Source organism: Ammospiza nelsoni, chromosome 1, assembly GCF_027579445.1.
Source record: "Ammospiza nelsoni isolate bAmmNel1 chromosome 1, bAmmNel1.pri, whole genome shotgun sequence".
Lineage (NCBI taxonomy): Eukaryota > Metazoa > Chordata > Aves > Passeriformes > Passerellidae > Ammospiza > Ammospiza nelsoni.
Genome location: NC_080633.1, coordinates 120,105,925 through 120,122,098, shown reverse-complemented (window position 1 = coordinate 120,122,098; position 16,174 = coordinate 120,105,925). Strand labels below are relative to the sequence as shown.

Sequence of the window (16,174 nt, the reverse complement as noted above, 5' to 3'; positions counted from 1 at the left end):
GCTCATAGAGGATTCAGTTTTCCAGTGGTTATAAAGATATATTTTAATTACCATCAATGAGCCTAGGTTGCACCTGGGTTTGCAGAAAAGATTATTATTATAAACGTTTATTTCTAGAAATTTAATTTCTGTTCTGCAGCAGAATTCCTAGGCAGGAACATAGAAAAGGCTAAAGGCTCTCAACCCCCTCCCTCCCAACTTCTTGCTTACAAATAAAGAGTTTTGCAGTGGCCATATTATGAATGGTTTTATTGCTCTCTGACATTTTGTAATACATTGTTACCATTCCAGTCTTTACTATGTAACTAAAAAAATAAACCATAGATCTAAAAGTACACAATGTTAGTTTAATCCATAATAGTAACTGATTCAAAGTATGCTACAGAGGCACTTTACAAAATAAAGGAAAACGTAATTTAAATCCATGTTCCAAGGATCTTAATTCCAAAAGTTACTTCCAACAAGCTCAACTACCCACAGAACTGCTAATTTGATTGTTTTCAAACAAAAGCTGAAACATTCTGTGTATGGCTCTACTTACACATAATATTTCAAAGGAGTCTCCTTCTCATAATATTTCAAATGCTCTCTTGTGCTTAATGAGATGTTACAAAATATATTCATAATTTGAAAAATGTGTGCAATATGCAGAAATTAGGTTCATTTTAAAAGTGTAACACAAGTATAACCAAATACATACACTATATACATGGTGTAAAGAAATTAATAAGGCTGCTTAGATTTTTTAATCTGGCATATGGTACTGCAGATAGGACACACATACACACACAAAAGATGTTGTGGGTATTCCCATGGAAGTCCAAATCTAAGTACTTGCAGAAATGTCCCAACTACTTTGAGCACTATTGGACTTGGAAACTGAAGTAGAAGTTATTTCTAAAGTAGATTTCTAGTATGGAGATATATCTTTTTAGAGAAGAATTTAAAAAAAGCTTGATTAGCCTCTGGACAATCTGAAATTTCTCACTGGTGTTAACATCTGCATGACTGTGCGTGCTGTATATTCATTTATACATACATAGCAAGAAAACATATACCCACATCTACCAGGAAAAGGGAAACATTCATAATAATAAAATTTCTTCAGGAAAACTTGGTTGATATATACAGTATATAAAAAACCCTACACAATTGTCAGCATACAAAAATATGAGTTCAATATCTTTTTATACTTCAAAACCTAATGATGAAAAATCCAGGTATCCTGAGTCAGGTATGTACTGCACATCTAATTTACCAATGCCAGAGTACTGTTGGAGTACAATTAGAAAAGCACTACCTGCATTTATCAAGTACAGAGATAAAATACATAAGGCAATGCATTATCTTTTCATACTGTTAAACACAAATGGCACAAAACATGTGGAAAATGCTGGAAGACAAATCCATGAAGGAGCTGTAAAGAGTATGGAACAATATGTAGATGTGTACTACAGTTACTGATTTTCTCATTTAAATGAAATGAAATGAAAGACACTTTCCTTTTCTGAGCATCATGCTTAACCATGATGTGTATACTCACATTCAGGCAATTGTCTTAAATACATATGCATATATAAATATACACACATACACTACATCTGACAATCAATTAATAAAACATGTTTGCTTGTGAATTTCTCTGGCTAAAAACAGATCAATAAAAGTGGTTAATTTTTTTCCATTAAAGGAGTCTAGCAAATGAAATTAGGTATGACTACTGTAAATACTTGTTGACTGAAGTTTAATTGTCTTGGCTCTAAACCAGTAGAAGAGGAGTTCTGACCACCACTGACTGCATTAAAATAAACAAATACAAACCAATCAAAAAACCTGATGCATTTGCTAAAACCCAGTGAAATCTACCCAAAAAGCCACTAAGGATTCCAACTGTCTCAGTAGACATAAAATTGATTGGTTGCTTCAGCTGACAGCAGGAATATTTACTTTAAAATGGGTGTCTAAACATAAAGTTTGACATTGAAAAACTGGACTATATACATTTTTATATTTATTTACATTTACAATCTACAAGGAAAATCGCTATTAAAAATAACTAATTTGGGGAACTAGAGTAGATCAATGGCCCTTTCAGACTAAAGACTGTTTAATATCCTATTATTTATAAATGATGGTTACAAAGACAGGCCAAACATCCTCAGCTCTACTTAAAATCTCTGTTTTCTCCAAGCATGGATGCTATGGCAACACATGGCAACTCAGCTGTTCCTGGGCCTGTAACCTTCCCTTCCCAGGCTAGGAATGAATCATGGTAGTATTTGGTAATGTAAGCCTCTAGATCCTTGAATTTATTCCCAGAAGAATTACACTTTCCTTGGGGAAAAAAGTAAAAAATACATACAGAATGCTTTCCCTTAACCAGTACAAGACATTGTTATAAAAAAAGGCTATATAACCCGTTTCTGTCAAAACAAAGATTTACGAAGCTATAGGTGATACAATTCTTGTAAATCATCACTCTTGGTCATCTCTTCTTGTCACCTGTGAGTTTAAAGATTTATAAGAGGATAAACATACTGTGATGAGAATGGATATTTTTTTTACTCTGCAAGTGCATCTTGTATAAGGAATAAATACGTCCTATACATATACCAAACAAGATAAACAGTTTTAATAATGAACATATGTAAATTTATATTTTAAGAATGGACAATGAAGTCCATTTAACGTTATTAGAAGTCAGCAGAATAGTGTTAGAGTGTGCAGTGTGCTCTGAAAGCAGAAGGGCCAAAAAAGCAATCTGAATACTACACAATGTTTCATACAGGCCATTGAAGAACATTTTGAGAAATCGGGTCCCTACTTTTAATTAGACAGCAAGGGGGGAATTTATGCCCCATTTCCTCTGAAAACAGGTTGGATTCGATCTAGAAGTTAGATTCAAGGATCCCAGAGATCTTTTCCAACCTAATTGATTCTGTGTGTTACTGTGGAATCATATTTTTATGTGTTATCTGTAGTCCCAGAAAACCAGGGCTTAAGTTTCTCAGCTTCTTTGATATCAGGCTAAATAGACACTTTACTTTGCAGTATGGGTCACCAAAAAAGCTCATAATGCTTAATAGGCTTTTGAAAACTGTCTCTAGAGGGGGAAAAAAAGAATAAAGGACCAAAAGCTAGATATAAAATGACCAAAATAAGAGGTCAAGATTTCTGATGCACACTCATGAAGCAACAGCTAAAAAATTTTGTCCAGTGACTGGCTTATAATTATTTGTCCCTTACAAATGTCTATTATCCCACAATTTCAACAACAAAACGAAACAGGGAATTATCATATTATACAGGGAGACTATTTTGGAGCATTTACACTCCTACCATTTTCAATGCTATATTAAAAAAAAGCAATTGCTAGTTACAATAATGCATGTACATGCAACAGATTTTTTCCTCTGGGTCATTTTATTGTATACAGGCTCAGCAGCTCCATGCAGCCAACAGCTGACTTCCCTCATAGTAAATCAAACCTCCTGTGGGGAAACCTCACAGGAAGATGTGAGCTTAGAGCTGGGCTGACAGCAGCACGCCCTTGGCTTGAGGTGCTTATGGCTTCTCTGGACTTCTGATGTCTGAACAAGCAGAAACAGAAATTACTGGTGCTTTTGCCTGGAGCAGGAATTACCACAGCCAATACTGCTGCTCTGAATGAAGCACATCTGAAAGTATGAGACCCTGACTAGAACAGCAATTATGGAAAACATAACTCTTTCTTATGTGTAAGCATTAGGTCATGCTAGACAAAAGCCTTTAAAAGTCATTTTTTTGTTGTTTTGTTTTTTTGATTTTGCTTTTGTGTTTAAGTATTTTAATCAAAAAGATCATGGTTCAATAGCTTCCAGCAACTATGAAAGAGAGTAAACCTTAAAGCACAAAGGTGAAGTTGTTACTGGAGTGCTCATTACTGCATGCCTTTGTCATATTTTAAGGCAAACATTACCTTTTTATTGATATGACTACATATATATATACATGTTGAAATGTACATATATGCACAGACGTTTGTATCTGTGGATATATAAAAATATTTATTTTCTTAGCAAAGTTAAGGTCTATGTAAAAACATTTAGAATACTGAAAAAGGTAGGACCTCTAATTCCTCCTTTGGAGAAAAGTAACAAGTTCCCTCAATATCCTCTAAAAAAATCCACTCTGTTCAAGACTACAATTCCTTTTGAATCCTCACTTATTTAATTGTAGATTGATAGGTCCATAAATATTTAGATCATATGCAAAAATTATGTTGTGAGGCTTGATTGCTACAGCATAACTACAGGCCGGTGTTGTACAAAAAATAAAATTTATTCAGACAGTATGTGTCTTGCTCTAATGGATTACATAGCTACTGCTACAAGTAGAACTATTTCAGAATACAGTTTTTGTTTTAATGTGCTCATATATAAAATCTCATTTGGGGGCATTTGAAAATGAAAATTCTTTGGCCAAAAGAACAGCCAAATGCAGATAAATTCTCCCTGGGCACTCTAAATAGTTAGTACAATTCAAAATAAATCTATAACAATTACCACTCCAAGAAGTGAGATGCTATACAAAACAATTCTGACAAAATGTGGAAAATGGTAGCATAAAACACCAAAACCCCAAACTATGCTTGAACTTGAACCAGTCATTTCCAGTTTAACAACACTGACTCATCTCTGCCTTATGTAGATTTGTTAGTGTAGTACTCTAGAAGAAAATACTTAACTCTGGAAAACTCTGAAGTGCAGAGATGTAATAATGTAAAACATCTATTATAGAGTCTGAAACTCAGCCTAACAATGGATGAAGATCAGACTCATCCTTCTCCTTCATTATAATGGCAGCTGCAAAAGGGCAGAACTTTAGCTTATATGCCACACCATCAGGCACTCCTAATGCCATGCAGGCCCTCCTTCCAAGCAGTGTGTGTGACAAGCGCTGCTTCAGACCTGGCTGAGTTTACTGAGTACAAGCACACACCCACAGCAGCTGCCTGCAGCCATTAAACACAATTCTGAAATGAGTGTTCCATCTCTAAACCTCACATTACATTCTTGAAACAGTAAAGTTAACATTCCAAGAAATTATGATGGTGACAGGAGAAAAGCTTTCTCAGTGCAAAGGGCCCCATATGAAGTGCATGCTCATTACCAAGCCAAGCTTATCTAGGCTTCCACAAGATCACATTTTGCATAGGGTACAAGTGAAGACATTCCCTCTGACCAAGATGTTTTTTCAAGCTGCTGGCTATATCTATCATGTGGCTGAACAAGACACATCAAATTAATCTGATTCCAGTGTTAAATTCCCAAGGAAGACTACTGTCCTATGAGTGTAAGTAAGGCTGGAGTGCACAGATTTCTGAAATGCTTTTGGGAAGACATCTTTCAATGCCAGTAGGTAACACTTAGGGTATTTCTTCCTTTGTCCTGAGTAAAAGATTTTTTTTTCTTATTTAGCAAAGCTGCAGGGACATAATGCTATAGTGCAGTTAGATTTTTGTCATATAATCCCAGTATCCTAAAGGCCATTACTAGGTTGTTTTCTGGAGCAGATCTCATTCTTCTCCAACAGGTGGTGGTGGCTGGCACAGCTTGTATAATCTGACAATGACAAACAAACAAAGCAATTATTATTCTGAGAACTTGGTCATTATTAAAATGAGTAGATTTAAGGAACACCAACTAAAGCTACATCTTTCTGCACTGCAAAACAAAAGGTATGAATTTAGTCTAATACCATCAAGGTAAAACTAATAAAATCTTTGTTTACATTGAAAGTGGAATCATTAAAACACATATCTATAAGCAGTCTTATAAACACATGTCAATGCAGAAAATTTTCATATTTCTGCACTAAAGATGGCTTCATTAATCCTATTAGCAGGTGTTGCCCTGGATTTCCCAATTGAAAAAGCTTCTTGGTGAATATAATTGCCTCCAATTCTTTTTTGCCTTGGCCCAGTCAAAGCTCTCTAAAAATATTTCCCTGAAGAACTGGTGCTGTTTGAAGCACCTGAGACAGGTGTCAGACACGTGACACTAAAATGCAGATTTTAAATTCTCTCTCCCTCTGGTTCTTCATGGATGAACTCAACAGCAATAAGATTTGGTTCAAAATATTACCCCAATACAGATTGAAATAGCCACTGCTTTTATAAAGGTTTTTGGACTTCTATTAACCCCTTTTGAAAGGACTTGGTTATTAAAAGGTGTTTGAAACTTTACCCTAACAACAGAAATACTGAAAATAAAAGGTAATCATTCTGACCTCACACCCCTACTCTGTACTCCTGTCCAGCATACAGTATCTCCTCTGGAACCACAGCAATTAGAACCAGCCATAGACATGATCTCATTTGTAGATTACACATATTCCTCTGAGAAAATGTATCATTGGAGGAATAACAAAGAGAAATCTCCACCATAATGTGTTCTGAAGATCATTGGGCTCTTCCACATAGTCATATGGTAGACTCAGAAACACAAATCATTTCAGGTCACATTGTGCAGACACCAAAACATCTGTTGGGAGCTATATATAAGGCAATACACATATATCTCATATCTTTATACTGATGAGAGGAGATAAGGTCTGATCTTTATACAGAGCAGACAAGGATGCAGAGAAGAATAAACAGGGGTTGAATTATTTGATTCTGCTGGCATAATAAAGCAGTAATATTCAAAGCTGGCAGAAGACAGATAAAATTACAGTCAGAATCTCATCTAGAGTAATTGCAGTGGGGTTAATACTTGATGATGTTTTAGCAATATTTAATTTCTATAGAGCAAAGTGCAGAAAACTTCAGGCCGAAGTACTAAGGTCTGTGTATTCTTCAGGTTATAGCAGTAATCACTAAGATTCTCTTCAGAGTATGTGATATAAAGGAACTGTGAAGCAAACTATGATAATGCTGCATAAATCTCTCAGGATCTGAAGTTGCTAAAGAGCAGAAATAGCCTGTTCTGGGTCAATATATGGAGCAACTATTTGAGATGGTACAAACATCAGCTGAGAAAACAGAAACAATGGCAGTTGCAGACAACATGAGAACCCTGTCAAGTGATGTTAATTGAAACCAAATATAAAATTGTTTTCAAAGCAGAGAACTAAGAAGCCATAGTATTGTTTAGCTATATACATCAAAAGCATCCTGCTGATGACAATTCTGACTTGTGCATCTAATGCCCTGACATGGAGGTCTGGGATATTCCTGTGACTTTGCTATTGCTGCTCACTGGCAAGTGTGCCAGGTACTTGTGTCTATTCTATGTCCCCATCATTCTTCTTCAGCATTTCAGTGCTACACTGTGGGAGTTTCAGCTGGAAAGAGACAGTCTTTTTTCCACAGACACAATGCTAAAAAAGCTTATTGCTAAGTTTCCATTTTTGACAACTTAGATTTTTCCTTTATCACAAAAACTCTGAATCTAGATAAACATTCTCTCATGTTGGGATGGGAAAAGTTTGGGTTGTAATGATTCTTTGGCTGTCTCCATAATTATATCATTAAGGAGTTCATTTAAGTCCCAAATCATACTGTTCAAAATATGAAAAGTCTTCACCCACTAATGCTTTAATTGCTTTTAATGTAACAAAATGCTACTTTATTGCCATGGATTCCAACAAGGCAAGACAGCTGATCAGGGATCTTTGGTCCTGCACTGCCTCTAAGCTAATCAAATTCACACAGTCATCTCTATCAGGTTTTACTAGTTCCCTGTTTCCTTACTGAAATTTAAACACCACAGTGGATCCGTTATGTATTTTACATATATATTTAGCTCATCCAATGTGTTCGCATTAGTCAACAAAAACATTACATTTAAATCAGTAAAAACCCAGTTTAAATTAGTTGTGGATTACTCAAACCATTTTAAGATCAAATTAAGAATTGTTTGTTATTTCTATTTACAAGTATTGTGCTTTTAAAGAAACATATCTAGCACCTGCAATCCATCGCAACATTTAAAAAGTTGGATAAATATAGAATAACCCATTTTTCATTGTAATGCATGTTTCAGAAAGAGACAAAGAAAGACTACATCATCCCCAAAGGCAACCAGAACATGATTTTGCTGAGATACTGCAGTACAGTATTCCATTAAAATGGAGTTATGGATCTAGTTAAGAGTATTTACCCAAACCCACTAAATATTAGAAGTGATGAAGGACTGACTCCAGTGTTTTCACAATAAACATGAACTAAGATTCATTTTTCAAAAATGGGCACATTTTGAAGTGCTGCTTGGCCTGGACTTCTGCAACTAATCACCTGAAGCAAAATTGTATGGCTAATAGTGCAACTGATTTTATGAACATTAAGAGCCAATGTTTACTGTTAGTCAATGTTTACTGTTAGCTTTTGAGCAGCTATGACTGAATTTGGCACAAAGTAGACAAAACCATGGTCTAGGACACAAAGAATCAGTTACCTTGGCACAGACTGTGGCGTTCGATCCCTCACTCCCAAATTCTTGGCTGTGTTTTGGACTCTCGCGCCCTGTGGAAGAAGAAAAACAATTTTACTTCATTTATCCCACAATAAAGTAGGAAATTTTTTGAGCTTTGTAGATGAACATAATTATTGATTATAATTAATTAACACATATGTTTCATCTCCCAAAACAACTAGTATCTTCTAAGGTGAGGAAAAAATTAAAGCAATAAAGAAACAAAAATCTTGCCACTTGTCACCAAATAAATCCACATATCTAGATCTTACTAATTTAAAAGAGAATCATTAGAAAAATTAACATTTAAGGTTTAAAACAATACAAACACATCTCGTTTCAATTTGTTTGATTTTGTCACTATTCCGTGTAGAAGTCTTTTCTGACACATCACTTATTTCCAATGAACTTTGGAACAAACAAATAATACAGATTATTTTCTATGAAAATACTAAATGAAACTAACAAAGAATGGCCTAAACTCAGGCACTAAATAAGGATTAGGAAACTGCAGGTCCTGATCTTCCTTTATAATCAGAGAATCTCAAAAACAAACCCCAAACAAATAGGAAGGAACCTCCTGAGATTGATCTGTCTAAAATCCCCACTTAAAGCAGGGACAAAAGAAAAGTTGGTCTCTCTACCTCAATTGATCCTTTCAAAAACAATAATGAAAGTACTTTTGTCTCACTGACTCATCTAGTAAGGAGGAAATGGATAAAACATGCACAATATTTATATACCATGAACTATTGTGTGAAAAACACCCTCTTTTGAAAACATACCAGCTTACATATATCAAAGAACTTAGTAAAATTTCTTTTTGAATGATGAGGTCTAGCTCTTAAATTGCAGTTTTGTTGATGTAAAGTAGTCACAATAAAGAAATATCTGCTAGGCTTATAATGTTTTCTATAATTTTAAAGGAGATGAAAACTACTTGTTCTATCAATAATAAATATACCGACTCTCCATTTATTTCTTCTGTACTATGTAAATTCAGGACAAAATAATAGAGAATAAAAATGTATAACCTCGGAATTCTTACTGTGTAATCTTTAATTGATGTGAAGTATCAAAGATAACTTATATTTCTAACAGAGCTGCAGTGCCAGGTGCACATGATGTAAAAGAGTTATAATACTTGATTCCAGTCATCGAGTAAAACTAGACCTTTCATTTGACTGAAATCAGGTACATAGGTAATTGACATGGTATTGATTTACTGCCATGGGCTGAAACAGTGTATGAAAAAGGCTAGCTGCTTACACACAGATAGGCTCTCAGATTGTATGTAAAGCAACATGTGCCACAAGAGCATACTGTGTCCTTACATTTCTTTAAGGCAAAGAAAGAGTGATAAAGATAGAAAAAATAACTAGAATACATATAAAAATTAAGGCCCAATATGAAATTATTTTACTTTAGATGCATCCATCTCAGTAAGTTGTTGTCTCCAACATTGCAAAGGCACATAACTATAGACCATGATAAACATGTCTTTCCCCAAAAACTCCTCCAGAATTCAGTCATTAGTCATTCAATACTTCCTCTCTTCATCAGCAAGTATGTATTTAATTAACTTTAGTGATTCTCTTCTCTTCTTTCCCATCTCATCTTGTACTCAGTAGTAAATACACATCACTAGCCTTATGAAAGGTCCACATCTTTGATACAGTCTTAACTTGCTATATCAAGAATGAGAGAATGGTTGGGTTCCTAAAATTTTAAGAGGTCATCTAGTCTCAACCTCCCACCATGGGCAAAGTCCCCAGATATTTCCAGGGATGAGTCATCTATGGTTTCTCTGCGTAACATGTTCCAGTACCTCACCACCCTCACAGTAAAGACTTTTTAATATACCTAATGTCTAAAATTTATTCTAAAATAGACTCAATCTAAGCCCACTGTCACTTAGAAGCTATTACCCCTTCTCTTTCACTACATGCCCTTGTAAAAAGTCCCCTTCCAGATTTCCATTCTTTTAATTTGGTTTAAACCTGACAGTTTCATTTGATCTGTTTAGCTTTGCACTGGAGAGGACAATGGTCAGTCCCTACTTGTGACACACGTTCTTTAGAAGTCTGTTATTCCCCTTCATGAAGCTGAACGGTCCTACATTATTTTGTCTTTCTGTCTGTTCTGTCTGTAAACCTTTCCCAACCATTGACCAGTATTTTCCTGACTTTCTCTGAATCTTTTCTATTATGCTATATCCTTATGGAAGGGATAAGAACATTAGATAGTTCCAAATGCAGGGTCATGACAGCATGATTTCTACTTTGTCCTCTATCCCTCCTAAGCCATTATAGCTTCTGCTTTACAGATAACTGCTGCAAATTGAGCTGATGTTTTCTCCTCATATCCTCAGGTCTTCAACATGAAATGGAATGGCAAACTCACAGTCAATTATTTTGAATGTGAACTTAGGGTGTGTTTTTTCCCTAGTGCCCTTCACTGAAGAGTAATCTATACTGATTTTCATCTATTTTATTGCTCAATCACAAAGTCCTGCAAGATTATTATAATAAATCTAATTCTTCAGAGTTACTGCTCATCTTTAATAAAAGAATTGAAAAGACTTCAGTAAGAAAATTCAACTGAAAAACAATAGATCAGATGAATTGATTTCTTCTATCTATACAAGTGATAGCTTACCAGGGACATGCTAATCAAATTTGGAATAGACTTTTTTAGCAGGAACTGTAGCAATAAGAAAACAAGTAATGATTTTAAACTAAACAAAGGTATATTCAGAATAGATATAAGAAAGAAATATTTTATTATGAGGGTGGTAACAGGTTGGCCAGAGTATGCTAGATGCCCCATTTCTGGGAACAATAAAAATGCTAAAAGTCTACTGCTAAATAGGGAAGGAAATCTCATTGCTAAGTTTATGGTATACTGGACAGAAAATGGGAATTGAAGGGGGAAAAACAGAAAAAAAAAGCCACTTAAATGAGGCACGAAGTAAAGCATTGTAATGAAAAGGTTAAGAAAACTCTGGAACAGACCACATGAGAAACAGCGTGCAGGAGTCCCTACTGCTGGTGGCTTAAGAACAGATACAACAAACATCTGTCAGGAATGACATAGGGATAGATGTTGGTTACAGTTAGACATGTTGACTCCAGACCTTCTGCATCTCCAGTAGCCTTTTCTCAGTGCCATTTTCTAAAATTTTATCATAATAAAGAATAATAAAATTTTTCTAAAATTTTATCATAAGAAACCTCACCATGCTGAGACTGGCACATAATTAACAGCACTGAGAGCCAGAATATTCATGTATTTGCAAAAACAATCTAAATTAATCACATGCTGATCCTGGACGTCAGTGCTGTGACTACCTCTGAGAACAAAACCAGCCTATTTTTACTTGCATCACTCACTAGACAAACTAATTTTAGCATCTTGCTCACATAATAAATCAAATGTATTGATTTACAAAGGAGTCTAGCTTTATATAACCATATAATTTATTGTTTAGTTAGGACACAAATTAGACCTTACCTTAAAACCACTAAATTCTTATTTCTTTTGAGGAAAAGCCCCCAAGAATTACTAGCAACTTGTTACATGACATCTTTTTGTAACCACTGAGCATCATTATACCATTTCTATTTCAATATACTGCTAATTTATACTTCTCCAATTCTATTCTTAATTGACACTGTCTCACATGGGCATAACGGAGAGCTGTGTTACATGACTCTAGACTGCTACCCTCTGCATACCAATACTGCCAGAGCACTGGTGAAATATGATGGCAGTTCTGAGATATCAATCTGGACTACTCTATATGGACTAGTATTCTCATTGCCATGTTTAAAAATTATAGGTTTATTTTCAAGCTACACACTAATTTAAGGGTAGCAAAAACCAGTCACCTAGAGAAAACAATCAAAAAGCTCTAAATCAGTACAATACTTACAAGAATTATTCACAGAATCACAGAATTACTAGACTGGAAGAGACCTTCAAGATCATTGAGTCCAACCCCTGCCCCAACACCTCAACTAAACCATGGCACCAAGTGCCTCATCCAATCTTTTTTTAAACACATTCAGGGATGGTGACTCCACCACCTCCCTGGGTAGGCCATTCAGTACTTTATCACTCTTTCCACAAAAAACTTTTTCCTAATATCCAACCTGTATTTCTCTTGGTGCAGCTTTAAGGCTGTCCCCTCTGATTCGGTCAGTGGTTGCCTGGAGAAAGAGACCAACCCCACCTGGCTACAGCCACCTTTCAGGAAGTTTCAGAGAGCAATAAGGTCATCCCTGAGTCTCCTTTTCTCCAGGCTGAACACCCCCAGCTCCCTCAGCTGTTCCTCACAGGGTTTGTGTTCCCAGCCCCTCACCAGCCTCGTTGCCTCCTCTGGATGCGCTCAAGCCTCTCAAGGTCCTTCCCAAACTGAGGGGCCAGAACTGGACACAGCACTCAAGGTGTGGCCTCACCAGTGCCGAGTACAGGGGCAGAATGACCTCCCTGCTCCTGCTGGCCACACTGTTCCTGATGCAGGCCAGGATGCCCTTGGCCTTCTCGGCCCCCAGGGCACACTGCTGGCTCATGTTCAGTCAGCTCTTGACCAGCACCCCAGGTCCTTTTCCATGTGGGCACTGTCCAGCCACACCGTCCCCAGCCTGTAGCATTGCAGGGGGTTATTGTGGCCAAAGTGCAGGACTCAGAAGTTGGACTTATTAAACACCATCTTATTGGACTCTGTCCATCCGTCCAAACATTCTAAGCCTCTCTGCAGAGCCCTCCTATCTTCCAACAGATTGACACACACTCCCAGCTTAGTGTTGTCTGCAAATTTACCAATGAAAGACTCAACATCCTCATCCATGTTTTCAATAAAGATATTGAACAGAGCTGGTCCCAGCACAGATCCCTGAGGGACACCCCTGGTGACAGGCCCCAGCTGCATGCAGCACCGCTCACCACCACCCTCTGGGCCTGGCCATCCACCCAGTTCCTAACCCAGCAAAGAGTGCTACTGTCCAAGGCATGGGCTGCCAGCTTTTCCAGCAGTGTCCTGTGGGAGACAGTGGCAAAGGCCTTTCTGAGGTCCAAACAGACAACATCCACAGCCAAAATCCACATTTCCTGCATCCACCAGGCACGTCAGCTGGCCATAAAAGGAGACCAGGTTGGTCAAACACGACCTACCCCTCCTAAACCCCTGCTGGCTGGGTCTGACACCCTGGCCATCCTGTAAGTTCTGTGTGATGACACTCAGTATAAACTGTTCCATCACCTTACTGGGTACTGAGGTCAGGCTGACTGGTCTATAATTACCAGGAGCCTCCTTCCCACCCTTGTTGTGACTTGGCATCACACTGGCCAGCTTCCAGTCATCTGGAACCTCGCCAGTGAGCCAGAACTGTCAGTAAATGAGTGGCTTTGCAGGCTCATCTGCCAGCTCCTCATCACCCTGGGATGGATCCCACATGGTCCCATAGATTTGTGAGCATCTTAGTGGCTCAGCAGTTCTCTGACTGCCTCCTCCTGGATAACAGGGAAACCATTCTGCTCCCTGGCACCATTTACCAACCCAGGAGGACAGCTGTCCTAAGGACAAGCCATCTTCCCACTAAAGACTGAAGCAAAGAAGGTGTTAAGCACTTTTGCCTTCTCATCTGCAGTTACTGAGTTCGCTCCTGCATCCAGTAGAGAACAAGGATTGGTCTTGTCCTTCCTTTTGCCATTAATATATTTGCAAAAGTACTTTTCATTATTCTTTACTAAAGTTACCAAGTTAAGTTTGAACTGGGCTTTGGCCTCTCTAATTTTTTTTTCTACATGCCCTAGCAACCTTAAATACTTCCTGAGAGACCTGACCCCCCTTCCAAAGATGATACTTCCTCTTTTTATCCCTGAGTTCCTTCAAAACCACATTACCCATCCATGCTGGACATTTGCCTCATCGACTTATCTTTTGGCACACAGGAACAGTGTGTTCCTGTGCCCTCAAGATCTCTGTTTTGGAGCGTGCCCACCATTCCTAGACTCTTTGTTTTTAAGGGCTGCTTCCCAAGGAACTCTCTAAATAAGTCTCCTAAATAGGCCAAAGTCTGCCCTCCAGAAGTCCAGTGTAAAAGTCTCATTGATGCTCCTCCTGATTTCACCATATATTGAGAACTCTATAATTTCATTACCCCTATGCCCCAAGCAGCCTCCAACCACCATATCTCCCACCAGCCCATCTCTACTTGCAAACAACAGGTCTAACATAGTCCCTCCCCTGGTGGGCTCAAAATATAGTGTTGTTATTATACTTTAAAAAAGGCAAGAAAATATGATTAGTCACTTAAAAGACAATATAAATTCTCTCCTGGCCTTTTCTGTTCATCAGTCTTTTAGTTATTTTTTTTCCTCAGTTACCCTCCTGTAGCTCCTTTCCTAGGCTTCTGTTCTCTCCACTCTGCTGCATCCTGAATTCACACTGCTATCAGGATGCTTTACATAGTATTTTGTGTGTGCAGTTGTTTACATGAGTATATATGTAAGTTTAAAAATTTACCAAAAGATAGTTGGGATGTTTTGACAATTTTTCTCTATTTCATAAATAAATCAAAACTGCTTAAGTAAAGCCATTCCACAGACCCAAGTTCATATCCACTCTCACAAGTTTGTCTCTTTCCTTTAGTTCTCACAGACCAGGTGCTTGCTATCTTATTATAACTGACAAGACAATTACTTTGAACATTGTTCCAACAGTGCAGCTGGACCTATTATTAGTCTTGTTCAACATGATCTTGACCTCATTCAAATAAAAATAAAATCATTCCTGAGGTTATCCATTCAATCAGGTGTCTCTGGTGCACCAAGTTGGAAAACACATCAGCTTCAAGTAGAGATAATTTCCTCTTGTGGAAAGCTGATACTGACAGGATTTAGTGCTGCTGAGTAACAGATGGAATAGATGTCCTTTGACTTGCACCTCCCTGTGGCTAATATCTTTATTCCACAAAAGGTTTAGTGTGTAAATGGGATAACAAACTTTTTTGTTTGTTTTATGTGGAAAAGGCGCATGTATTGCTCTTAACTAAATGTTCTGCATTAAGCCCCAAGAAACCTTTTTATTTCTTTTTCTTCCAAGTTTTATTGCCTACATTATGATCCTGACAGTTAAATCCTACAGATAATTTAAACATTAAATCCAAACAAGTTTCTAGAAAATACCATAGTGTGTCGTTGAAATTACTACAAAACATTTAGAATTTAATGGAGGGTTATATTTCTACTACAGAACTCCAAGACTGATTGAAAATTACAACAAAAGATTATTACTCTATTAAATGCCATAGTGGTTTCCTGCAAGAGAAAGGATGTGTGAAAAAAGTCTAGCTATACTAGCACACATTTTCGCAGTATCTGTGTGTGGTATTGAGATATTGGTATCTTTAACAGCTATTGATCACCTGCTGTTTTACTTCAAAGAATGCAGCCTCATCAAAAGGCCTTTTTTCACATCTGTATTTGAGCAAGTACAGCTACAGCTGCTCAAAACCATGTCAGTTTCTTTCATTTTGTCTTTCATTTTCATTACATAAATGCAGAAGATACAAAAATGAATCAGCATTTTAAAAAATGGCCTAGATCTGCATTTTGAAAATGTACAATTTGACAGAATACATCCTATAAATAGATTTATGCAAACCCCTACAGCCATCTTTTTTGATTGCAAAATACACAGATCTGCCTTTGGT

General features: G+C 37.1%; 1 protein-coding gene across 2 annotated transcripts in view; it reads right to left on the bottom strand.

The window, feature by feature from the left end:
* Positions 1 to 228: 228 nt before the first annotated feature.
* Positions 229 to 16,174, bottom strand: part of PREX2 (phosphatidylinositol-3,4,5-trisphosphate dependent Rac exchange factor 2) — a 171,511-nt gene continuing 155,565 nt past the window's right edge. For both annotated transcript variants that reach the window (XM_059490731.1, XM_059490739.1), the window contains 2 exons: positions 8,439 to 8,506; positions 229 to 5,603 (listed from right to left, as the gene is read on the bottom strand). In XM_059490731.1, coding sequence (XP_059346714.1) covers positions 5,558 to 5,603; positions 8,439 to 8,506 — 114 coding nt within the window. In that variant the 3' untranslated portion in view covers positions 229 to 5,557. The remainder of the gene's footprint in view (positions 5,604 to 8,438; positions 8,507 to 16,174) is intronic.